Genomic DNA, 27010 nt, shown 5'->3' on the forward strand with positions numbered 1-27010 from the left:
GTTGCTGTGTCATGTTAGCCGAAGACTGATTTGTAAGTGTCGACTAGTTGTTTGTTTGTTGGTTTTATCTGCTTTGTTGAGATCTGAATTGAACTTCGCAACAATCTGAGGGTCTTTTTCAAACCTCAAAAGTACTGGAGTCTTTCGGAAGAATCGGAACCAGAATAGTTCATTTCCTCGCGATTCCTAATTCCCATATTTCTGACTGACATGAGATGTGACCTGCGGCAATGGAGTGACGCGCATGAAACCGTGAAACCTGCCCACAGTCCGTGAACACAACACACGGAGAGCGCGAGCGCCTGTGAGCGTGGAGACGGACAGTGAGCACGCTCATGATGAGAAGAACAGCCAGTCCAATTATCCGTGTGCCTTCAGTGGCCATCTCTTCTCACTTCAGTGCTTACTCAAACACGAAATCCAGCGCTGGATTCCAAGATACTGCTCGCGTGGAGATTTAAAACTGGACAGAGGCATGCATGATCGTCCAGACGAGAAGACGGAGGGATGCGAGTGCGTTTGGTGCCATGATTAACATCCAGTTTCTGCTTGTGTGCTCCTGAGAAGAACGAAAAGACAAGAAGTCAAGTGGTCTAGCACTCAAGACAGCTGATGAGGAGCAGCAGGAAGAAGAGATCTGACAAAGTAGTAAGTGCGCAATGTTTGATTGCATAGTTGAATTGTTTATCATGTGTTGCATAGTAAATTTGGCATGATACTTAACCCATTTAGGCCTGAATTATTTTTGCGGGACATCGAAATATGATCATGCTTTAATTCTACTAGAAATGTGAACATAATTGGTAACCTATCAACAGAATTAGTTATTTTTAAATAGTTCTTTCTCCATATCGTTTGGCATATATTCTGAACAGTACAATATCTTGTTAATTATAGATATTTGTTCAAGACAAAGTTAATGCAAATTCTAAAATCAAGGTGTTTTCTAAAACAAAGTAATAAAATGATAAATATTAATAAAGTAATAGCTGGAATTCAGTATCTTTGAAAGCAGATGTTGCAATACACTTGCTGCAATGGTGATGGCTATTAGATTGCATTCTGCAGGGTCTGAACCTGTAACCTTTCAGTGACCAGCTTAGATTATGTATCACAGCGCCACACCACCCACACCACTTTGACATGTTTCCAGATTTGTAGGAGGAATATTGCTGGAATCACATCTATCAGTTTTGCAGTACAGTACAGCCTCTTCTGCTTGCACCGGGACCCATCAAAAATAATAAATAAAATCTTTAATGCAATATAAAGGATTGTCTTACAATTACAAATATCACCTTTCAGATTCAATGTAAAACAAAATATTATGCATATTGTTTTAAGATATACGCTTGGCAATTCTGTTATAAAATGGGAACAAAAACATTTAAAAACAAACACCAAAGAGAAGTGATTTAAATGGATCTGCATGGGTTAAAATTTTTTTTTGATATCCTCTGGAAAAGAATGAAAAAGTGGACATGCTCTGCTGGAGCCCCCTGGGGCTTCAATAATTAACAGATCATTAATAAGCATTGAGGTCTGAATTATGCAAAGAGGGAAAATCTGCAGCTCTAAATTAGTGCTAAAACTTGTGTTGCCTTGCATAACATACTTCCACACACTGCGTACTGGATACTAGCGAGGAGAACATTACGTCCACCATCACTGGCTTGCTAGAGAGGCTTTTCACACTTGGCTGAAACACTGCAGAAGTCAGTAGTGAAAGAAACAAATTAAAATCCTCACAGATGAAAGGCCAGGTTCACTTCTTATATGAGGTTCTTGTATAAAAATCCAGCCTAAAGTCAATTGTAAATGCTTGTGATTAGAAATAATCAGTCGAATGTTTGAACATATATCATAAACACAATGTTCCCAGTGTACAAATTCCAAATACTCAATGATTCAGAATAATAACAAGCTAAATCTAAGTCCATAATCTAAATCATATTCATCATTGTTTTAAAACCCTGCAGCTGTCTGGGCTTTTCATAGCTGCTATTATTTATTAATGTCTCCATGTAAAAAACATGAATGTGTTTTCGTTCATGTACAAAACCACATGGAAAAATGATATTATAAATATCTATAAACAAAGCAGAACTCTTTAAATTGAAATACAAATAGTTATAGAATTACTAAAAATTCATCAGCAGTCATTTCTTTAAAATTACAGCTGTCTTTTATAACCCATCTCTCTCTCTCCCTCTCTCTCTCTCTCTCTCTCTCTCTCTTTTCTCGCTCTGTCTTGCCCTCTCTCTCCTTTTGTTCACCCCAGTGGCTGCACCTGATCTTTTAGATCCTAAATCAGTCACACACAACACCAAACCACGGCTGTCGTTCTCCTCCAAGCCCATTGTATATAACACGGGGGATGATTGTGATACCATAACCACTGTAATGAAGTGGAAAACAGTAGTGGCGATCTTCCTGCTGGTTGTTCTGTACCTGATCATCGGAGCCATGGTGTTCAAAGCCCTGGAACAGCCCCAGGAGAGCTCGCAGAAGTACCTCATCGTGCAAGAGAAAATTAACTTCCTTTCGAGGCATACCTGTGTCAACGTCTCTGAACTGGAGGACCTGGTCAAGGTACAAACTCCAATTATTTACCTGTGTGCTTGAAATTAGAATTCAAAGTATCTGTTTGTATAGGTAAAAATAGCCTTCTGGATATTGATTCAAAGCATATAGTGGTTTTGTCTGCAGGATGTTGGGTGAATAGACTAATCTTTGCCAAAATCAATAATGACAGCTCGGGAAGTTGGCAGAAACGGTCTGTAATCTGATTAATTGGAGCCAGCAAACACTAATTGGACATAAATTGTTCTGTGCATGTTGTTCTGTTTCTGAAGTATGATGCCGTTTTTTCTTTTTTCTTCAAAATTCTAAGATTGTTATGCCGAAATCATAAACATTTCAGACTAATTTGATCTGTATTAATGTAGTATTCATAGGCTTATAACTGTATACACTTTATCTGCTCTCCAAATTGGGGTTGCTGGCAGTCGGGTCTGTTATAATTTTCTTTTAAATCAGTTTTAGTGAGTTCACTTAACACTAGTTCACCTGTGGGGAAATGAAATATGCTCTTGACATTACATCACTAATTAGCTCCGTCTTCTGAGGTCTTTGGTATTTACCTTTGTGCAAGAAGTAGATTGAATATAAAGTGACATTTTATAAGTGCAGAGTTTATTGTCTGCTGCAAAATGTACTAAATTAGTCTAGCTGCAATTTAAAGGTCTTGGATGATTGTGTGAGCTTGGTTTCCATCGACATGGACAAAAACACCAGAATGTGAATCAATCAAATGTCTTAAATGTGAATTAAATCATAAGCACTTAGGATGGAAGTGCTGCTTTATTCATAATATGTTTTTTGTGACATGTACTGTAAATAAATAATTTTAATAATAAGTAATAAGTTCAAATTTCATTTGCAACTTGGATGGAAACAGCTAGTTTGATGTTATATTTAAAGAATATTTCTTTATACGATTTGCGTACTTCTAGTGCAGTTGTAGTGTGTTGTGACGTGTTAAAGTAACATCCTATCCTATTCCTGCTGTTCTCGGACAGTCCATAATTATACATTTTCCAACCCCTCCCCCTTGCCCTTACATTAAATACATCCCAACACACTGCATTCACCTACTTCCCATCTCTTGATTATTGGTGTTACGACGCTCACGTTCACACACCTCTGAACAAATGTTCATTCCTGCCAAGTTGCTTTGCTGCCAGCAGCCCAAGTCCAGTGGTGATTGTGCTGACACTTGGAAGGTGTTCACAAACAGGAAAACCTCCCCACGGAATGAATGGCCTCTCTTTGCCTCTCACTTTTGGCTGAGCTCTCGTGCAGCCAGCTGGGAGCAGATGGGATACACTCAGGGCTCTTACATCATATCTGCTATACAGCATGTAGGCCAGGAGAACCTGCACACTCATGTGCAGATGTTTTTGACAGTGTTTACATTTCTCATTCACTGCTTAGTGAATGTGTACCGAGTTTTTTATTTTTATTTTTTTGGGCTACAGATTTCTAGGCTAGTGAGAATATGGCTGGAATATGGACTAGGTCAGTATGGCCAACACCTGATATACCCACTACAGAATTAAAATAGATATAGTTACTGAAAGGGCTTGAATGTGTTGCAGTAACCTAATGTGACATAAATAAAGAAATGAGAAATATTTCCTTTTTTGGCCTGTTAGTGCTTCAGCACTGTTAGTGCTTATATAATCACCCCTAGTAAAAAGTAATATATTTAAAATACATTTATTTCATACTATGTATAGTTCAAATCTATTAATATCTTTACTGACATATCACTCGAGACTTACTTATATAATTTATTATAATTAAACTTTATTTGGAGTACTACTTGTGCGCAATGCACATTTCTTAATATTAAGCCTAAAATGTGTTTTAATGTCACTATTGATGAGGATTGTATGATCTTTGGCATTGACCACTGACTTCTAATTGAGATTGTAGATAGAGTGTCAATGGTCCATTTGAGAGATAGGTGGTGGTAATGCACTTATAAGTCTGTGATCCGCCGTAAAGCAAGAAAAAGAAGAAGACTCGTCAGGCGCCGGCTGTTGGATGCGCTCAGGACAGTTCGGACATTGCGGTGAAAATCAGAGGTAAAAAACTATATAAATACTGTTCAGTTTCTTGCACAGACCGATCGTTTCGTGTCTTTACACATCAATGTATCGTCACGAGCCGCAGGGTTTAATTTGGTTTTGTTTGTGTATGTTTTTTTACTCTCAAAGCCGTGATTTCCATCCACTCGCATTATAAGACTGACAGACTGCAACGGTTTGACTTAAAAAATCTTCGTTTGTGTTCTACTGAAGAAACAAAGTCACCTACATCTGGGATGCCCCGGGGGTAAGCAAATAAACATCAAATTTTCATTTTTGGGTGAACTATCCCTTTAAATGCAATATATTTAAAGTGTACATGAAGTATACTTGCAATAGGTCCACTTTAGCACAATCAAATATACGTCAGGATATCTTTAGTTGGACTTCAGCACTACATCTGCACAATTAAAGTGCATTAAGCACAAAATTAGTTGTTTCAATTTGTCAGATTTTAAGTATACCAGTTTAGTATAACAAAAGTACAATTGCAGGGTATTTTATTAAATACATAATTATGTAAATGTATTTGTAGTACACTTAGCTTGAAATAAATGTACTTCGAATACATTTAAGTATATTTATTTTTCACTAGGGACCTTATTGCAATGTTGATGTTGTATACTAGTGGTACATTGTTGACTGTTTTTAATGGATTAGACATTTTAATTTGAATTATTTAATAGCAACTTTATAACTTCCAACTTTATAACTTTATTTTTGCAATGCAATTTGTTGTTTGGATATTAATTGCAATTTAATTTTTAATGTTTGCAGTGCCATTTTTGTTATCTGGACAATATTACATTTCATAATTGCAACTTTATTTTTCAGTTTTGCAATGCAGTTTACCATTATTTTAAAATCTCCTTATTACAACTTTATTTTCAATCTTTGCAGTGCAATTTTTTTTTTTTTTTTGTTATCTGGGCATTACATTTTGTAATTGCAACTTTATTTTTCAGTTTTCAGTTTTACATGATTTGGACATTATCTCATAATTTCAACTTTTTCTATGCATTATCTTTGCGGTGCAGTTTTTCAATTATCTGGACATTAGGTATCATAATTGCAACTTTATTTTTTTAATTTTGCAATGAAATGTTCAAATCCTTTTCAATGTTCCATAATTTGGTTACATTCCATAACTGCAACTTTATTTTTAATCTTAGCAGTGCATTTTATTTTTAATTATTTGGACATTACATCTTATTGTTGCAAATTTACCATTGCATGTCATGCAATTTACCATTATTTGAACATTAATTTTATTGTAATTGCAACTTAATTTTTTTAAATTTTCCATTATTTCAACATGCATATTGTAATTGCAACTTTTTTTTACATTTTGCAGTATCATTTTCTGTTATTTGGACATTATATCTCGCAATAGTGACGAGATGACTATAATACATTCTTGCCTCATGTACATGTACTGTACAACCCCAAGTCATGTATAATAATTGAAAGAGATATAGTGAGTGAGCTGTGAGTTAAGGGGGTCATATGATGTTGCTGAAAAGAACATTATTTTGTGTATTTGGTTTACATCGCATCAAATGACCCCTTTAAGGACCATGGACAGCTCCACTTTTTGTCCTTCACTTAGTTTAGTTTCTAAAATATGCATACTTATGAAATGAGTACAGAACACCTACAGCAAAGCTTTGATCTTCCACTAACTTTTTGAGTAATTTGAGTTTTTAAAGTTTTAATTTACCTAGTGGTAAAATTACTTTTTTTTTTTAAAACAAAACTCTTTAATTAGCCATGCATTCCCTAAGTTTGGAATCAATCCCAGCTACTACTAAGTCACTTTTAAGTCTTCAGGAAACACAATGATCAGAGAAGGAGGAATATCAATCTCAATTACACCACCATCCTTTCTTTAAAAAAAAAGGCACAGTCTGAAACACAAGAACTACAAGAGGTATAATATTATCCCTGCTGCACAAACACAGGCGCACACATTCGATAAGGCAGCCGTTTACTATAACGGATTTGACAGTGAATGAAATTACAGATCAAATTTTGTCTTAACTCCCAGCTGACTCGGTAATGTGTGATGTAAAATCCAGAGATGCTGTGGAAGACTGATAAAGAACAGATCCATGTCTTTGTTTGAGGCTCTGAATGTAGGCAGTTGGAGCCAGTCATCCTGTTCATTCAGAGACACACAGTCTGCTGTAGATCTAAACATGTTACACACAATCACAACTGGGCTTGTACTGGAAATAGCATTGTTGAATATGATTCAGCCTTGGTAAATGGAAAATATTGCTGTCACTTTCTAAATAAACATGTCTTGTATTCATGTAATACTTTACCTGCCGAGCATTTGTCATTATTTGCTCACCTTCATGTCAATCTGACCCTGCAATATTTTCTTTCTTTTGTGAAACATGATTAGAGGAGATACTAAGCAGAACGTCTCCTTTTGTGTTTCACAAAGAAAGAAAATACAGAGTCGGTATAACAGGGTAAGGGAGTAAATGATGACTTTTTATTTTTGGGTGATCTGTTGCTTAGTTCTAATTTTTGGAGATTATTCTTGACCTGTTTTCTCATCCACAGCAAGTGGTGTTTGCTATCCGGGCCGGGGTCAATCCCTCGGGTCACCCCTCCAATGAGAGCAGCATGTGGGACCTCAGCAGCTCCTTCTTCTTTGCAGGGACTGTCATCACCACTATAGGTGAGTAACAGCTGGACTCATGAATAAAAAAATATCTTTATAAATATTTTCAATTATAGTTGCTGCAATAATTAATCGTGAAATGTGTAAATTACAGCATTCTATTTAGGAATGTCAGTCAGCTTGTTTTAGAAAGAAGCCTCTTATGCTCACTAAAGCATTTATTTGGTCAAAAATTCAATAAAAACAGTAATGTTGTGAAATAATCTTAAAATTTTAATTAACAGGGTTTTTTTCTATTTTAATATATTTTAAGATGTAATTTATTCCTGTGATGGCAAAGTTTAATTTTCAGTCTTCAGTGTCACATGATCCTTCAGAAATCACTTTAATGTACTGATTTGGTGGTCAAAAACATTTCTGATGATTATCAATGTTTCTTTGATGAATAAAAGTTCAAAAGAACAGCATTTATTTTGAAATAGAAATCTTTTGTAACATTCTAAATGCCTTTACTGTTATTTTCTATTAATTTAATGCATTCTGACTAAAAAAAACATAATTTCTTTCTTTCAAAAAAAAAAAGATTTCTGACCCATATGACTATTTCTTCAGCAGAACACGAAAGAATAATAATAATTTTGGGTGAACTGCTTTAACAGCTAAAATGGGTTGTTTACATTTTAATATAAATTCTATCAATTGTAATAATTGCAGTTAAAATATCAAGGGTAATTATCAACAAAGAAATAATGTTTGTTATAATAGTGTAGCGCTGACTAATTTATGGTCATGTTGGGTTATTTGTCTACACACGCAACCTATTATAGATTCATTTCTCAGTAAATAATCAGCAGCAGCATTTTTCACTTTGACTTCATCACTAAGGATGTGTAGGAAATTGTGTTAACATTATTTAATAAGCTTAATTAATGAACCTTAACTAATCCGTTGGACATCTTTGACCGTTCTTGAATACATGTGTTACGACACCTTTGAAACCTGCTGGAACCGAGCCAAGTGGTGGATTAAAGAGCTAGCCCCCCTTCATCAATCCCCTCAGTGTCCCTCTTAGGTTGTGAAGTATGAAGTGCAATTAATGAACCGAGCGGATCTGATAGCTTGACCTTTTATACGCCGATGAAAGAGGCCAAGGTCTTGGAGCTGCCTCCCATCACATCAGATCTTTTGTGTATAAATGTTCAAAAGTCTGAAGTCACTAAGATTTTTTTGTTTAAAGAAATTAATACTTTTATTCAGCAAGGATGCAATTAATTGATCACAAGCGACAGTAAAGTCTTATATTGTTGCAGAAGATTTCTATTGTCTTTTGAACTTTCTATTCATCAAAGAACCTTGAACAACAAATGTCACGGTTTTCACAAGATATTAAGATGCACAACTGTTTTCAACTTTGATAATAATAAGAAAAATTTCTTGCACGTCAAATCAGCATATTAGAAGGATTTCTGAAGAATCATGTGACACTCAAGACTGGAGTAATGGTGGCTGTTAAAACAGAGTTATTTTATTTTGTTAATGTTGTTTTTATTATTTATTTTGCACGAATCAACACCATCCATCATCTTTTATTTGTGTTTGTGTCACCCAGGGAAGTCATTCACAGGCTTGGCCTTCAAAGCTTTAACTGTTAATTTATTCACCAAATAATCCTTCTTTTTGTCACCTACATGATGGCAAAATGGCATTTATTGTCATTTGAATGAAGACCTGTCAACTCCCCCTGTCCACCCCAATCAGCATAGGCACGCACTCACACAAGCACACACACACTTTGCAGTGTCCTTATGTGGTCATCTGTTGGTGAGGGCATCGCATTCAGTAATACTCCGGCATCAGCACATGAGTGCCGAGCATTTGCCAGTGTCGCAGCCCTCACAAGACACACTTATGTGCTCATTAAGCTCATTCAGACACTGCTGTTACATCAGGTTTGCGTCAGTCATCCAGTAAGTAGTGCTGCTTCACTAATGAGTGTGGCATGACATATTTTTGCTCCTTGTGTCAAACTGACTTGTTTTGTGCTCAAAGTCAGCACATGACGGACTGAGATATCTGGCAGTTTATTGCTGAAGGCTGATATTATTCTGCTTTTTTAACTCATAATTTCTGTCATTTAGTGTTATGATTCGTGAATGAGTTGCTGGTTGGTTTAGGTTAGGGATTCTTAACTACTTTTTTTCTGAGTACTTTACTTTTTGAGGACTTTATTTTTGTACCTTAATGTACTTTTATTTTATTTGTTATTATCATTATTATTATTATTATTCAAAAAAGGCTGAAATTATTAAAGTAGTAAGAGACAGTCAAGTAAAAAAAATTATGGTCCATAAATTCTTTCAAGAGGACTGGCTGGAGAACAAATATGACTTCACAACCTCAGTTAACAAATATATTTTTGAAAAATATTATCATTATTAGGTTTTTAAGTGTTAGATTTTTAAAGGCAATTGTTTACAAATTTGGGTAACCAAGGAAGAACTGGAGGATCTGCTGAACACTGCACCTTTGACAGTATAAGCTATCATAGTACAAATCTACTTTATATCTGTCCTTTTGCATAAGAAATACATTTATTGAAAAGGAGAAAATATTTGTATCTGTAGTACTATTCCTTTAAGGGCTTAACAAAGGCTTTTATTTCTTCAGGGTTATTGAAACCAGTAGTTCAGATTTGTACTTGATTTTCCATCTCTCTCTCTCTTTTAGCAATAATTTTTCACATTTCCAAAAGAAAAAAAAAATCATGTTAGGTTCAATAAATTATATAAATATATTTGAGTTTTCAAGACATAAAGACACATGTACACTACTATTCAGAAGTGTGGTTGGCAAAAAAAATAATAATAATTTTTATTACATTTTCAAATGCTTTTTTCAATAAGAATGCATTAAATGCAATACAATTACATTAGAATATTACAGAGGCGTTCTATTTTAAATAAATCCTGTTATTCTGAACTTTCTAAAGAATCTTGAAAAAGAAACACTTCAACTCTTTCCACATTTAGCACATTTTCAGTTAACATGAAGATGTAGAAATGTTTATTGAGCACTAAATCAACATATTACAATGATTCTGTAGGGGGGAAAATCAGCTTTGCCATCACAGAAAAAAAGTGAAATATATTAAGTAAAATATAAAAAAATATATATATAACACTGTTTGCTTGTATGCAGCTTCAGTGGTTAGCTTTTACGAGCACAACAGACTTAATAAATGAAACACATCGGTTAAGCAGGGAGATTAAGAGCATAGTCCATTTTTCTTTGAAGGTTAGGTTTTAATCATCAATTTCTCTTACTGTGCAAGACACATAGGCATAAAAATATTAGATATGACACAATCACTGCTGGTTTATTTTTGGAAAACTTTAATCAGGCAGAGCAGCTATTTCATTTAAATCAATTGGAGTGCTGCAAAAAATTATTTGCAGGCCAGATTTGTCCCACCGGCCGCCACTTTGGGTTCTTATCTAGGGTCTCTGACGTATTATCAATTATTACATGTTGTTTGCTTCTATTTAAGGTCAGGAAATTAGATTTGATCTGAATAATGATGAGTTTGCTCACAGTATTGTTTGTATCAGGAGAAAATAGAAATACTGAAGACATTAACACACGTTATAAATTTTTACTGCTGAGAAATTTACATCCTTATAGTTAATCTGCCGGAACAAGTAAGATATTTTTATCCAGCCATGAACATGTGGATAATTTTTCCAAAAGACTATGTGTAAAGACATTACAGTTATTCGTCTCCATTGTGCCATGTGTAATTAAGGTTGTCTCACAGAGCCAATTTTTATGGCTCTTTCAAGGTTTTTTGATTTCATTAGATTTCAAAGAGGACAGATTGCATGAGGAGTGATTGAGCCCAGTTAATGAGCTTCAAGGAAAATGTAGACCCCCACTGCTGGCCTTCACTCAGGGTGGTTCTGTCCAGTGGCTTAGCTTTTTGCTCTTGTAATTGCTTAAATTCCTGCTGTGGTACAACCACAACTACTGGTATTCTCATGGTCTCTGACTCTCCCATTGTAAAACTTTCTTGCAAAACCATCAAGTCACCTTTATTTCTATAGCACTTTATACAAGTGCGATCAGTTATGGAAACTCAACTATGGAGACAGACCAGATTCTGCTATAAAACTACTCTAAAAGACAATAGGGTCATTCTTTTACTCAAGTCAGTTCAGTTTTGGTTCAGTTCAGATCAATAACAGTGTGAAGTTCATCAAATTGAAACAAGTTTAATTCAGCTATAAGTATTTCTAAAGAGTCCCAATCATAGTTTCCTAAAAATGTTTTTTTTTTTTCAACCAGCACTAGCAGCTTGTAGTCTCACAGTTTTAAAGGAATATTTTTTGTACAAATTAATCTAAATCCACAGAAGCTGTGGAACATTGTTGATTAAGACAAAAAATAATTTTCACTCTTTCTCTCTCATTTTCATTTAAAAGAAGCCAAAAACAAGGTTTCAGTGATGCAGTTACAATGGAAGTAAATGGAGGCAATTTTTGAAGGATTTAAAAGAATAAATGTGACCCTGGACCACAAAACCAGTCTTAAGTCGCTGGGCAGTTACAATGGAAGTAAATGGAGGCAATTTTTGAAGGATTTAAAAGCATAAATGTGACCCTGGACCACAAAACCAGTCTTAAGTCGCTGGGGTATATTTGTAACAATAGCCAAAAATACATTGTATGGGTCAAAATTATCAATTTTTCTTTTATGCCAAAAATCATTAGGATATTAAGTAAAGATCATGTTCCATGAAGATATTTTGTAAATTTCCTACTGTAAATATATTAAAACTTAATTTTTGATTGGTAATATGCATTGCTAAGAACTTCATTTGGACAACTTTAAAGGCAATTTTCTCAATATTTTGATTTTTTTTGCACCCTCAGATTCCAGATTTTCAAATAGTTGTATCTCGGCCAAATATTGTCCTATCCTAACAAACCATACATCAATGGAAAGCTTATTTATTCAGCTTTCAGATTATGTATAAATCTCAATTTCGAAAAAATTGACACTTAAGACTGGTTTTGTGGTCCAGGGTCACAAATGTGAATGTCATAATTAAAAAAAAAAGCTAAAACTTGTGTATTTGTAAAGTTGTAGTGTAAATATGTTCTCATCTTTTTCATTGTGTTTTAGGGTTTGCAGCATTAGGTTTCATGGCAACAAAGTTGTAAAATTGCCACAAGTGCTGTTGTTTGAGCTTAACTCAAACTTAACCCAAAGATTGAATCTTTGCCATTGAACTGATTAATATAAAACTTCCTACAATTTGAGAGTTTAAATCAAGAAAAAAAAGCCAATTTCATGGGTGAACCTGATGGCAGGTATAATTTACCTCACCTTACTGTTACCCAGTCTGTATAATGCACTTATTCCCCCTGCTTTCATGAGGCCTGAATACATTTTAAAATGAATGCATTTGCTCAGCTGAAATTCATCCCAATTATGTTCCATTCATCACATTTACATTCCTGTAATGCTTTTATCTGCTTTGCTCTTGTGCTATAGCTAAATTTAGGTGTTGAATAGTCTTCACTGGGAGATTCTCCTTGTAGGCAGGATAATACAGCCCTAATGCACACTAAATTAAATAAAGATTTTTAATGCACTAGGGGAGTATGATTTAAACATTTTTTGCTATTTGGCATAAAATGTGCTGAATTATCTGTTTGACTCAACAAAATATTTTACAAGCTTTTGAAAGAACAGAAAGCACAGTACCAATTTGTTTTGGCAGATTATACCCACACATTATGCCTGGGATGATTAGAGTCTTCCTGACAGAATGACTTCTGTTTCTGTTTCAGGCTTTGGAAACGTCTCTCCACACACAGAAGGAGGCAGGATCTTTTGCATTATCTATGCCCTGCTTGGGATCCCACTCTTTGGGTTCCTGTTGGCTGGAGTGGGCGATCAGCTGGGAACCATATTTGGTAAAGGAATTGCCAAAGTGGAAAAGATGTTTGTGGTGAGTATTTCATTCAGTTTAGCTAAAATCATTTAGAAAAACTAGCTAAATTAGTCTTGCTCACAGGATTTTTTTCATTAATGCATTTTATAATCTACAATTATAATCCTTGTGCAACATTTTCATACGTTTCAATAAAATATCAGAATTTTTGGAATAAATGAAAAACATTTTCAGTTATTTTTAACGTTAATAGCTGTGTAAATAGCTTTTTGAGTTTTAAAAAAATAATAATAGATTAGACCAGTTCTTTGAAATATTTATAAAAAATGTAATGTAAATTTACCACTGTGGCAGATTACTAAATCTATTCTAAAAACAATATTAATATTTTATTAAGTTAGAAAACAGTCTGTGCACCCCAAATCCCTTTAATCAGTAATAAATTATATTGTCTTCACTCAATAAGTCTCATGCCACTCTAAAATAACGATTGTTTTGCGGAAAGGCTTGCTGACTACTGTTAACCTTGTTCTGTGGTACTGTCACATTTGATGATTCAATGTAATCACTTAAGTGCCTCTGGCGGCCATCTTGTTTACACTCGTTGCACATACACACTTTTATTCTCTGCTGAGCTGTTGTGTTTTTGCGCAGGAACAATTTGGAACGTTGACGTGTGCAATGAAGAGCGCAATACAGTATTTGTCAATGCAGCATAGTGAATTATTTATTGCTGGTGCACTCATTCTTTTGTATAACACATAGTAAACAATTTCTTGAAGGCTGAAAGGAAAAATCCATCTTTTTTCGGGGCAAGTGTTTATTTCTTAAACTCTACTAAACTGAGTGCAGCTTTCTGTCCTGTGTTGACACATTTACACATTTTATGCTCTTTAGTTATAATTGATCGTTTATGCTAATAGTTGGTTGCAGCATTTGTTTGGACAAACTGTGTAGTGCAGCATGAGTTATCAGTTTTCTTTGTCCATTTTTATGATCCGTATTTTGGTCCTGTTCCTATTTTTGCACATTTGAAATGTTTATATCTGCTAAAAATGTTTTGGAGTACGCTGCTATATAAGGTTTCTCAAAGGTAACACACAATGACTAAAGCCCATAAAACTTTCACTTTGATTTCATATGGTTTTTAAACTAGTTATAGGGTAATACTTAAGCCAGGTGGAATATTCATCCTCCAGCATATTTGGCAATTTTCGGGGCAATTGTGCAATAACTGTGACTGCTTGACCGATTAATATAAGTGTGAACATGCGTAAATATTGTGCTAAATAAATGCTAATTTCTTTTTTTTTTATTGTTAATTTATTTCGATTAACAGACGATTAACTATGTCCTTTGTCTCAATAAACTCCTAATTTGCTGCTTATTAATAGTTAGTAAGATAGTTGTTAAGTTTAAGTATTGGGTAAGATTAGGGATGCAGAATATGTGTTTTATAAATACTAATAAACAGCCAATGTGTTAATAATAGGCATGCTAATAGGCAACTAGTTAATAGTGAGAATTGGTCCTTATACTAAAGTGTTACCAATAAAATCTTACCAACCCCGTACTCTTGAACAGTAATGTCCTTCTATTTTCTCTATTTCTCATGTGTGACAATGTAAACTAGATGTCAGACGTTGCATAAAAGTGAATGTTTTCAAACGGTGTCTGGTTGAGTATTGTGAACGTCTGTCAACCGTGACTATAATGAGCTTAATTGTATTTCCACCCAGCATTCTCACCTGCCTTCTCCTCTGTTTTTCCTCAGAAATGGAACGTGAGCCAAACTAAAATCCGTGTGACATCCACGGTCCTGTTCATCCTGTTTGGGTGCCTGCTGTTTGTGGCCCTCCCAGCCCTCATCTTCCAACACATTGAAGGCTGGAGCACTCTGGAGTCCATATACTTTGTTGTCATCACTTTAACCACTATTGGATTTGGAGACTTTGTGGCAGGTGAATGAAGTCACTACTTTGCTCCTTCAGTCTCCATTTCAAGGTCTTGCGTTTGTTTTTGAAAGCAAATAAATGCCCAGAAAAGCAACTCAAACTGAAGTAGTCGAATTTAGTCATGATAAGTTCAGTGGCTTGATGTGGGTTCATTTATCTCATTCAGGAGGCTCTGAGATTGAGTATCTGGACTATTATAAGCCCATCGTGTGGTTCTGGATCCTGGTGGGTCTTGCCTACTTCGCTGCAGTTCTCAGTATGATTGGTGACTGGCTTCGAGTCATCTCCAAGAAGACCAAAGAGGAGGTATGTGCTTGCTGATATGCTTTAAGGCAATGCCGGGTCGAGAACTGCACTTCTCTTCCACGGTTGAGCAAAAATCTGAATTTCAGAAATGGCTCCCTCTCAATTCATGAGTGTGAATTGAACTGGCCATGAGCCACAGGATATTGAATTACAATATAAATTGGAAAAGGAATTTACTGGATTGCACTTTAAAGACATTCAACACAATCACACAACAGGGGAGTTTTATTTGACCAGCATCACCAAATGGTTGTGTTAGGAACAACATAAAAATCTGATCATTTGACATGTAGGCCTATTAAATGTTAAAACTGATGATATATTTACCCATTTTATCCTCAGAAATCACCCAACAAAAATCCATTTATTTCAGGTATGGTATCAATTTCAGCAATATAGACATCACTTGGTTATAAAAGAAATGAAGTGGGTTTTTCCATGATAAATGAAAGTGAATATTTTGAATATAATCAAATCTTAAAAAACAGTGATTAATATAATTTATACAATATAATTTTATACTTTTATAAATACTTTTATACTTTGAGATGATATACTAACTTAATACTTTATATATACCAAGGATGCATTAAAAATCGATCAAAAGTGACAAAGATTTTAATAAATACTTTTGAAAGTTCTAATCATCAAAGAATCCTGAAAAAAAGGTATCAGTTTCCACAAAAATATTAAACAGCACAACTGTTTTCAACATTAATATCTAATAAATGCAGTCTTGGTGAACATAAGAGACAATCAATCATTTAATCAATCAATCAATAAATTAAAATAAATTCTTACTAACTCAAATGTTGGTAGTTGTCAGGGATAGTCTAGCCTCGTCAGGCCCAATCACCTCACACACCCGTTCACAATCACCGGAGTACTAATCAGCCGCACCTGTCACCACCTCATCAACACTAGCTCAAATACTCAGTCACTGCAGTTACACTTTGTCTGGTCTTGAGTTCACTACGCTACTCCTTACCTGACTCACGAACCCGGACTCCGACCTGAAACCTACCTGTCTCTGTGCAATCCTCTTCAGCCCGATCCTGGAAGGAACCCATCACCACTTTAACCCGTTTGCTCTCCATCTCTTCCCTCAGCCCCTGTTCAATAAAGAACCCTATTAACCTTATCTCTCTGTACTGGGTCTCCTTCTGTACTGTGACAGAAGACCAGACCACCCCAAACTCTCCATGGAGCCACAACCACAGATACGCCTTTCCCAATGATCGCGCCAAGGTTGCCTTCATGATCTCTCATCTCGCCGTCCACGCTCTTCACTGGGCTCAGTCCATGTGGGAGAGTAACAGTCAGGCCATTCGCACTCTATCTACTTTCACCTCCCACTTCAAGGAGGTGTTTAGTCACGCCTCCGCCGAAATCTCCGTTCATGACCAGCTCTTCCGCATCAGTCAAGGCAGGGCCTCCGTGAGCGAGTATGCCATCAAATTCCACACTCTAGCGGTGATTAGTGGATGGAATGAGGTGGCCTTACTGACCTCGTTCCGGCAAGGGCTGAACGCCGACATTCGCCTCCAAATGGTGATTTTTGACGATACCGTGGGCTTGGAGAATTTCATCCAAAAGACTATCAAGATCTCCCAACATCTCCTGGCCTGTAACCAGGCCCAGCCACACTCCTCACCGGGCACATCCGCCTCACCGGCTCCAGCACCCGAACCCATGCAAGTGGATTCGTACCATCTCCATCTCACCAATCCCTTTCAGTGCAAGCCCTTGTAGACTCTGGTTCCTCGGGGAACTTCATATCCCGCAACACACTCCAACGACTTCAACTACAACCTCTGAAACATTCCCATGTCCTTAATATCCTCACCATACAAGGAAAGCCGTTGGGTTGTGTTAAGATCCAGCTATGCTCCCCCACCATCACTCTCCGCATTGGGTGCCTTCATGAGGAACTCATCTCTTTTCTGGTGCTGGAGAATTCCACAGCGGAGATCATCCTGGGACGCCCCTGGTTAATCCAACACGCACCCATAATTAACTGGACCACCAACGAAGTTATACACTGGAGTGAGTACTGTCTGCACCGGACACTATGAATACTGCGTTATGCCGTATGGCCTATCCAACTCACCTTCCATATTTCAGGGATTCATGAACGAGGTGTTCCAGGAGTTCCTCCATCATTTTGTGATCGTTTACATCGACGACATTCTCATCTACTCCCGGAACCTGGCCGAACATCGCCACCACGTGGAGCAGGTCCTACAACAGCTGAGAAAGTACCACCTCTATCTCAAGCTGGAGAAGTGCGAGTTCCACCTTACCACCATCAAGTTCCTACCTGTCTCTGTGCAATCCTCTTCAGCCCGATCCTGGAAGGAACCCGTCACCACGTGAGCTAGATCCCTTCAGTTCCATAGACTGTTGCCTTTAACCCGTTTGCTCTCCATCTCTTCCCTCAGCCCCTGTTCAATAAAGAACCCTGTTAACCTTATCTCTCTGTACTGGGTCTCCTTCTGTACTGTGACAGTAGTGTAATTTATAGTAATTTATTATGTCATTTTGCCAAGATGTTACCCCAATAAAATACTGTACTGTTAATTTAATATGTATTGAGCTGTACTTCTAAACAATATAAAAGCATTTGACTTTTATTGGTTATTTTGGATTTCTGTCAAATTTATGTGGCAACACCGTTGTATATGATTTATGAGGCCTGTATAAAATGTTCCAGGTCATGTCAGAGAGTTCATTATGTGTTATTGTGGCTTTGTTTGCTATGTAGTTCACAGTGTAAAGTTCCAGGGTGCCAGGAGCCAATCACTGCTCAGCGCTGTGTTTAGCTTTCATTTACCCCAGTGTATGAAGTGAATGGGCTTCGGCCTGGAGAATTATGTGCTTGGATTAGCTGGAACAGAAGCTTTGCTCTGTCTGAAACACATAATGAGACATCTTCTCCGGACCTCTTGTGCTTTTCTGATGAGATCATAAAAGTGCAATTTTCTGACCTTCTATTCCAGTATCACAAATGACATAATTAGCGTTATGTTTAGGAGTTGTGGTTTGTCCCTTACAAGAACATGCAAGGAAAGTCTTTCACAAAAAGGAGATTGTAGGCCTCAGTATTATGCAGCAGGATACTAAATCTGAACCTGAAAATGTCTCACACCGAAGTCCATTATCACATCTCACCAGAAATAGAGGAGAAGGAAGTGGAGTGCAGGATTTACATGAATGAAAGGTCTGAATGACCCAGTTCTGCTACCTGATTCTCATCCATAATACATCACCTTTCAGTAGGGCTGGGTATCGAGTTCGATACTTTTTAGGCACCGACCGAATTGCCTCGATACCATCGAGTATCGAAACTTTCAGGGTCTCTTAAATGCTGTAAAGGTGCTGTGTAGTACATACTCATATTTTCTCCAATATCAGGAAATAATCTTCTCAAATTAGAACTTTTCAAGAGTCCTGTAGGGAGCCAACTTACCATCTAATGACCTCATTAGAGAGGAAACCAAAGATTCCTTTTTTACATTTATGAGATTTTCTCATTAGTTTTACTTGTTTATTCGTTATTTTCCTATTACAACTACTGCTTTGAGAGGCATTGTTTCATAGTCCATCCATGCAAGTTGTCTTGATATTATCATGGCTCATTGTGAACTATTTCTTCCTGAGTAAATTATAGTGGTAGTTATAATATATTTTAAGAGGCTTCCTGGTAGTAGTGCATCAGGAAAAAGCACACAGCTGAGAACATTAAAGAGATCATTTCTATACATTTTAGAGGTTTGGTATGTAGGTATGAACTTTACTGCTCCTAAAATTGGGGTGCATTTGCAGATAGACTATGAACTGCACTGTACAAACAAAGAGTGTTTAACATATATTCACTACTATTTAAATGTTTGAAAACACTCAGATGTTTTTGAAAAGAATGAACACTTTTATTCATCTAGGATGCTTTAAATTGATCCAAAATACTGTAAAGGACATATAGAATGTTAAAAATGGCTATTTCTAGGTTTAAAAATGCTGTATTTATTCAAACTCTCGGTTCAGCAAAAAAAAACAAAAAAAAAATGCAGCTTGGCAGCTTATGCAGTTAGTTTATGAACTTATTCAGCTGGTTTCATCTCAGCGATTCTCATAGTTCAGCACTTCCAAAATGTGTTTGCGTTTGGCCATTTATAAAACAAAAACTTGTCTTGAAAGTGTACAGCGACCTGCTAATGCAAATGTACTAAATACTTCAGTGACTGAAAAACATACAGTACTGCTGTTTCCCCACTTTATTAGGCAGAACAATCATTTTGATGTATGATAATAATAATAATAATAAGTACTAAATGAGCACATTAGAATGATTTCCTAAGGATTATATAACAGGTTTCCTTGTAGATTGTCTTGACTCGGCTTGACTAATGGCTGGAACCTCAACCATCACAGCTAATAAATTTAGTTTACAATATCTAGAAAATAATAAACAGATGTTTTAAACAGTAATAATACTTTATAAAATCACAGTTTTAATTTATTTTGATGAATTAAGTTCCACATCTATCTATCTATCTATCTAAACAACTATATAAACAGTATACTATACATTACAATTGATACAAAATTTGGAAAGAATAAGCAAACATTATGACAGTTTACACAATATGCCAAACTATTGTATATGCATTTTGTGAACATTAGTAAAAGCCAAAGACAGTTAAAAAGGAACTGACACACTTAAGTTGCACATGATAAGTCCATTAATAGCTATGTATTGGGACGAGGGAGTCCTAAAAATCCATAGCATGTCTGCACATGGTGGATGAACTGTACAGTCTCATAGCAGTAGCCCTGAATTTCTTTCTAAAACACTCCCAGTAGCATTGAGGCCGAATCAGCCCACATGCTTCTCGTTCCCTCGAGCTGAAACATTTTCACAGAAAACAGGTTTTTGAAGTTCTGATTTGCACCTCTTAAATGCTTCTAAACACGTTACGCTCGACTGCGTTTGGTCCCACTGAACATTCCTTCTGTTCCAGGTGGGAGAGTTCCGCGCTCACGCCGCAGAATGGACGGCTAACGTGTCAGCGGAGTTCAAAGAGACGCGCCGCCGCCTGAGTGTGGAAGTTTACGACAAGTTTCAGCGGGCAGCGTACATCAAGCGCAAGCTGTCATCAGAGTTAGGCCAAAATCCAGGTCAGGACATGATGCCGTGCAAGAGGACCCTGTCTGCAAACTTCACGGATGAACTTGAGAAAGAAGGTCTCCCTACATTGACCAAAAATGGCAGCCTGTACCTAAACGGTCTAACTCCGGACTTCCCAGATCACGGCGAGATCTCCATCATTGAACATCTCAAATAAAGCTCAAGCTTCTTCTGCACATGCGAAAACAGGAAGATGCATTTGTGTCTACAGCTATGTTTGTTCACAAAGCTCTATCAGAAGCATTCATATCTTTCCTGGATGTATGCTGGAATCAGTGAGCGGGTGCATTTATGCCTTGTGCCAGTCAAATGAATCACGTTTTGTAGGATAACAAAGTCTGTATTCTTGAGCAAAACACGACAGCAGCGTTTATTATCCAGTGAATCATATTTGTGCCTTAAAATCACCAGGAATAGACTTCCCAGAAGCTGCTACACTGAATGATACTGAGAAATGTATTGTTTTTTTAGAGAATGAACCACCAATCTTGTCCAAACACTGACGAACTTAATTGGTTTTTGGATGCGTATCCCAAACCCAGCATGTGAGAGCGTCTGTTCAAAAACCATTACAGGGTATCAGGCAAGAATGGCTGAGCGTTTATGATATTGACACAGCTGTGATTGGTGGTTCACCAATTTAGATTATATCTTGCATTAGCACATGGATTTTTTTTTTAATCCACATACACATTCTGTTTAAAAGCAGTTGTGACCGAAAAGATATGAAACAGTGTTGGAGTCGAAGCATCTCAGCTTGTTTCATTGCATAATTTTAGATGTGATGTGCACTGATGGCATGATTCTGTAAGCAAATGCAAGTTTTCTGATAGAATTGGTCGTGATTGGATATATGACCAATACACAATCATTAATCTTTCGTTGCCTGCTGAATAAAGAAAGTTGTGCGTTAATGCAATGTATAAATATATTTTTAGCTTAAATCTTGTAACATTTTATGGCAGTTCAATTTGCCTTAAAGTGATAGCACAACCAAAAATGACTTTCTGGCATCATTAACTCACCATTATGTTGTTCCAAACCAAGGTTATTATAGTGAACTAAAATTGAAACTAAAAATAAAACCATTAAAAACACTTAAATAAAAAAATAATGTTAACTGAAATAAAATAAAATATTTTAAAAAATGTATTTTAACTATTTGACAAGGCAGCATGTCGCTTTAATTTAGTTTAATTGCATTTATTTAAATAACTAAAACTGAAATAAAATGAATTTAAAAAAATGATTAGAGAACACATTCACTATTAACTAAGAGTTTTCCCTCAATAAACTCCTAATTTGCTGCTTATTGATAGTAAGGTAGTTGTTTGTAGCGGTTATGTTTAGGTATTGGTTAAGGGACCTAGAATATGGTCATGTAGAATAAGGCATTAATATGTGCTTTATAAGTACTAATAATAAACAGACAATATGCTTGTAATATGCATGCTAATAAGCAACTAGTTAATAGTGAATAGTGTTCCTTAATCTAAAATGTTACCATAAAATTACATAAAAAACAATACAATTGCTAAAACATTCAAATTAAAATGGAAAATATAAAAATACAAACAGGTTCAAAATATTAATAAAACTATAATAGTATATGATTCTATTTCTTCAGTGTAACACAACAAATCATTCTTTTGATCTGGATTTTCTCAGAGAATCGGTTTATGATTCAGTCACAAAAGTCTTATGGTATTATGGTGAATAAATGATGACAGAATTTGACTTTTAGGTGAACTTTTCCTTTAAATTCACATACTTTAAAGCCAAATGAAATGTCACTTGATGACTGTGGAAGCTGGTGAACAGAGGAATGGCCAAAGATAAGTGTGTTTTATCACCGCTTGAGAAAAAGCTATGACTTTGCAGACTGTTCAGTTACAATTTATTTTGTCACAAGCAATGTTTTGTCATATGTTTTTAATAATAGCATACATTTGCCATTAAGTGATGCTTTGAGGACTAAAGGAGTAATGACCATGAATGTTCTGTCAAATGCATGTAGGCTTTGTGTCAATGCTTAGTGGATAATATACCATAATAATCAAGCCCAGACAAACGTGACCCTGGACCACAAAACCAGCCATAAGGGTTAATTTTTTAAAATTGAGATTTATACATCATCTGAAAGCTGAATAAATAAGCTTTCCATTGATGTATGGTTTGTTAGGATAGGACAATATTTGGCCGAGATACAACTATTAGAAAATCTGGCCAGGGTCACAAATAACCTGCATATGACAACCCACAGTAGACGACGGAGAGGAAAAAAATCATCAGGTGTATAAAACCTTTAAAACATTTTTTTATTGCAAAAGCTTTATTTTTGACACTGGCATGAACTGAAACGTTGCCTGTAGCATCTCCTTGTAGTGTATTATTAGTTTAGCAATGGTACTGTAAGTATGATTGGAAAGATTTTCAACACCAGCTAAACATCCAATTCATTACACTTTTTCAGTGTAGAAATGTGGTTTATTCAAACAAGATATATGCATTTCATTGTGATGAAATGTTCTGGTTTAAGAACACTGAGAAACTGGAAAATCTATTTTCTTGCCTAGATTTGACCACATTTGATTTGTCAGCCAATTATCAGAGGAGCAGTGCAGGCTAACTGTAATAAATGTATGTTCGTCTTGACTTTGCTCTGTCTTCACCACTTAAGCTAACATTTCTTGAAAACTGCTAGAAGTCTTGCTTGTTAAGCTTGGATTGTTCTTGTTATGCTATTACCTTTGTATTTTTTTTCAGCAGAATTTTTATGAGAGGTCCCTGAGCATTGTTTGTGATGTTTCTACACAGTTTTACATCTCGGTTCTTTACCTTTAAATAAGCAAAATAAACAAACAATATTCTTATTCTTCAGAAGATTGAGGGTGTTTTCCTAATCAGTGTCTAGTAAAACTGGCACTTTTAGAAAATTCTTTTGTTTCTGAATTGAAGACCTTTAGATCAGGCCTTTGTGGGAAACTGCTGGATCGGGTCCTTGTGGGAAAGAGCGATGCTACCGTAAACAAGTGTCACACACTCACAGATCCCGCTCTCAGTCGCTGATACAGTCGGAAGCTGATGGTAAATCTTGCCGTCATCAAGAGCCAATCAGGACTCTGCACTTCAAGCATGAGCAGATGTTATGTAAGCATGTCTGAGCGTCCAAAGAAAACAAGAGCCGCAGTGTGAAAGAACATTTCCACTCATTAAATCCTGCTGCTATGCCACTAGTTTGATCAGAGGACATCCTGAACAAAAACAACACCAGACTTTATATCTGTAAACACAACCTGTGTGAACTTCAACAACTCCACTGACTGATCTATCTATCCATCTATCTATCTATGTCTGTCTGTCTGTCTATCTGTCTGTCTTTCCATCTGTCTGTCTATCTGTCTGTGTTTGTCCGTCCGTCTAGCTATCTGTCCATCTATCTATCTGTCTGTCTGTCTGTCTGTCTGTCTGTCCGTCCGTCCGTCCGTCCGTCCGTCCGTCCATCTATCTATCTATCTATTCCATCTGTCTGTCTGTCTCTCTATCTATCCGTCTGCCTGTCTCTCTGTCTATCCATCTGTCTATCTGTCTCTGTCTATCTGTCTGACTTTCCATCTGTCTGTCTATCTGTCTGTGTTTGTCCGTCCGTCTAGCTATCTGTCCATCTATCTGTCTGTCTGTGTCTGTCTGTCCGTCCGTCCGTCTATCTATCTATCTATCTATCTGTCTGTCTTTCCATCTGTCTGTCTGTGTCTGTCCGTCCGTCTAGCTATCTGTCTGTCCATCTATCTAGAAAACAATTGTATTTTTAGGCTTATTCAAACACTTTCATATCTATTGTCTATCTATCTATCTATCTATCTGTATGTCTGTCTTTCTATCTATCTATCTGTATGTCTGTCTTTCTATCTATCTATCTATCTATCTATCTGCATGTCTGTCTATCCATCTGTCCATCTATCTAGAGAACAATTGTATTTTTAGGCTTATTCAAACACTTTCATATCTATTGTCTAACAGGCAGAAATATTTGAAGGTGAAGACGGAATGTAGAGAGATATTTGGTAGCAAATATCAAGCTGAACTTGTGTTTGTTCTCATTTATAATTTAGATGTGTGCGAAGAACTAAATGTCATAATATATTATTTAATAAACACTGACTGTTCCCATAAAGGATTATATTTTAACATGCACACTCACAAAAAGCTAGTAAAATTAGAACGGTCTTAAAAGGCGATTCGCTTCCAATATATTTTAAAACATGTAAAATAATCTTATATTTCATGCAAATACAGAAACCGATGCATGTTTTAACAAAACAAACAATCTGTTGAGTCAGTGTGATTTACATTCCTATTTGGCACTGGAAGGAAAGGGCTGCATAGTGCAGATGAATTACTGGCTTTCTACACAATGTTGTTCTCTCTACCTTCTACCTTTATTTAACAGGTCTGTTCTGCTTTTATTGTACTGTTCTATTTTTAACTGTTACCATGGTGCATTTGCTGACAAAAAAAAGTAGCAGTCTTGGGTCATGAGGGTGGGAAGAACTTTTATTTGTATTTACAAGACTTGATTAAACTGTAGGCAGCCCCACAAAACAACAAATCAAGATCCAATTAACACAACGTTTTTTTAACCCTTCACAGAAATGATATTACATTCCAGTTGAGCATTGATTTCCCTGGCCAAACCTCTGAGCCTGCACTTTGCACACACTGCAAAAAGCCTCTTGAGTTTGAAGTGGGGATATTTCCATGCAGCAGCGGTGGGACGCCTCCGAGGGGTTCTCTAGTGTCCAGATCTTTGATGTTACAGCAGAACAACCAATGCGGCACTATCTCCAACATGCTTTTACATTTTATTGCTTTTTGATATTCCCCTGATATTTTCAATATCAGACTTTTAACTTGATATATGTTAATAATAGTCACATTTTCTTCCATTAACATCTACCCTTTAAACTTTGATTTCAGCAATAAGCTAATACAATTCGGAAACCCTTTACACACAGTTTCGATTGATAAAACACACAAAAAAAATCCAATATTACTTTTTTCCTCTATTCATGAGCGGTTCCCTTAATGAGAGCCCTGAGAATGCTGAGTTACAGCAGCTCCCACTAGAACCCCGCCGATCGCTCGGTTCTCAAGGGAGCTGAGCGACCCACTGAGGCAGACAGCCTGTACAGTAGCTTCCCATGATGCAGCAGACCTCCGCTGTCAGTTAATCCAGAGTCTGAGTGACAGCCAAGCGACACACTTCCTCACACAAACACACAGCTCACTTTCCCAAAGGTGATGTCTGATGAGAAAGCAAAACATTCACATACTGCTACATGCAAACAGAGGAAAGCCCCTGTGATAATAGATCTGCTTGTACTGAAATATAAAAAACAAACCTTCTTCTTTTTTCCTTTTATATAACAATTCTTCTTCTTGTTATTGTTGCTGTCCTTGTTAATTGGTCTGCTATTATTTAATTGTTAATATTTTGTTTATCTTAATTATTATTTAAAAATATATATTATTTAATACATTTTTATTTTGTATATATTTACTTATTGCTGATTTCAAAATGTAGTATATTTTTAACAAAATAATATTTTTTCCTTTATAGTATATAATAATATTTAGTATATTATTTAAAAGGAAAAAATATTCTTTTGTTAAAAATATTTTGAAATCAGCAAGTAAATATATACAAAATAAAAATGTATTAAATAATATTTATTTTTAAAAATAATTGTTGTAGTTGTTTTGTTGTTGTTTAATTGTTTTGATCGTAACTATTAATATTTTGTTAGTATTATTGTTGTTTACTTAATTATTTAAAAATATTTAATATTATTGTTTAATGCAATTTTATTTATTTATTTATTATTCATCTTTTGCTGATTCAAAAACAAAAATCTTAAATCTTAAGCTAGTTGACAAGGTATTAATCTTTCAGGTGAGGCTGGTTGACTGAGAAAGTCTAAGCTAATCATCTCTAATCATCTACACATCCATCAGTGTGACTAGAATAACAGCCGCCTTCCTGTCGATAAGAACTTCCTGTTTATTAATTACACTGTTATGTTTTAATGTGCAATCATTGTGCTTTCAGTTTGTGTGTCTATTCAGCAGGATGACTACTTTAAAAAAGATCCTGAATGTAACCCAGCTGACCTCATATAACACTGTGAAGAAATGTCTGTCCCAGTTCAGCAGCACTTTCTGACCGGGTTCTGTTTGTGCTGCTCAACCCAGAGACAGTGGGATCGGAGAGAGAAAAGAAAAGAAAAGAGCAGCTCATGCATAGTGTACAGAAGG

General features: G+C 36.0%; 1 protein-coding gene across 1 annotated transcript; it reads left to right on the forward strand.

Moving 5' to 3' along the window:
• Window positions 1-290: 290 nt before the first annotated feature.
• LOC107752820 (potassium channel subfamily K member 2-like) lies at window positions 291-21710 on the forward strand. Its single transcript, XM_016568886.1, has 7 exons — window positions 291-648; window positions 2282-2592; window positions 7230-7347; window positions 13143-13303; window positions 15021-15207; window positions 15368-15507; window positions 20529-21710. Coding segments are annotated over exons 1-7 (1242 nt in total). The 5' UTR covers window positions 291-647; the 3' UTR covers window positions 20853-21710.
• The last annotated feature ends 5300 nt before the right edge of the window (window positions 21711-27010 follow it).

The sequence above is a fragment of the Sinocyclocheilus rhinocerous genome, unplaced genomic scaffold (assembly GCF_001515625.1).
Source record: "Sinocyclocheilus rhinocerous isolate Xijiao unplaced genomic scaffold, SAMN03320098_v1.1 scaffold61, whole genome shotgun sequence".
NCBI classification, from domain to species: domain Eukaryota; kingdom Metazoa; phylum Chordata; class Actinopteri; order Cypriniformes; family Cyprinidae; genus Sinocyclocheilus; species Sinocyclocheilus rhinocerous.

Excerpts from the sequence above, each read along its gene's own strand:
- LOC107752820 (XM_016568886.1), top strand. Across the intron at positions 7,348-13,142 it reads GACTGTCATCACCACTATAG|GCTTTGGAAACGTCTCTCCA; the intron begins GTGAGTAACAGC and ends TTTCTGTTTCAG. Across the intron at positions 13,304-15,020 it reads AAGTGGAAAAGATGTTTGTG|AAATGGAACGTGAGCCAAAC; the intron begins GTGAGTATTTCA and ends GTTTTTCCTCAG.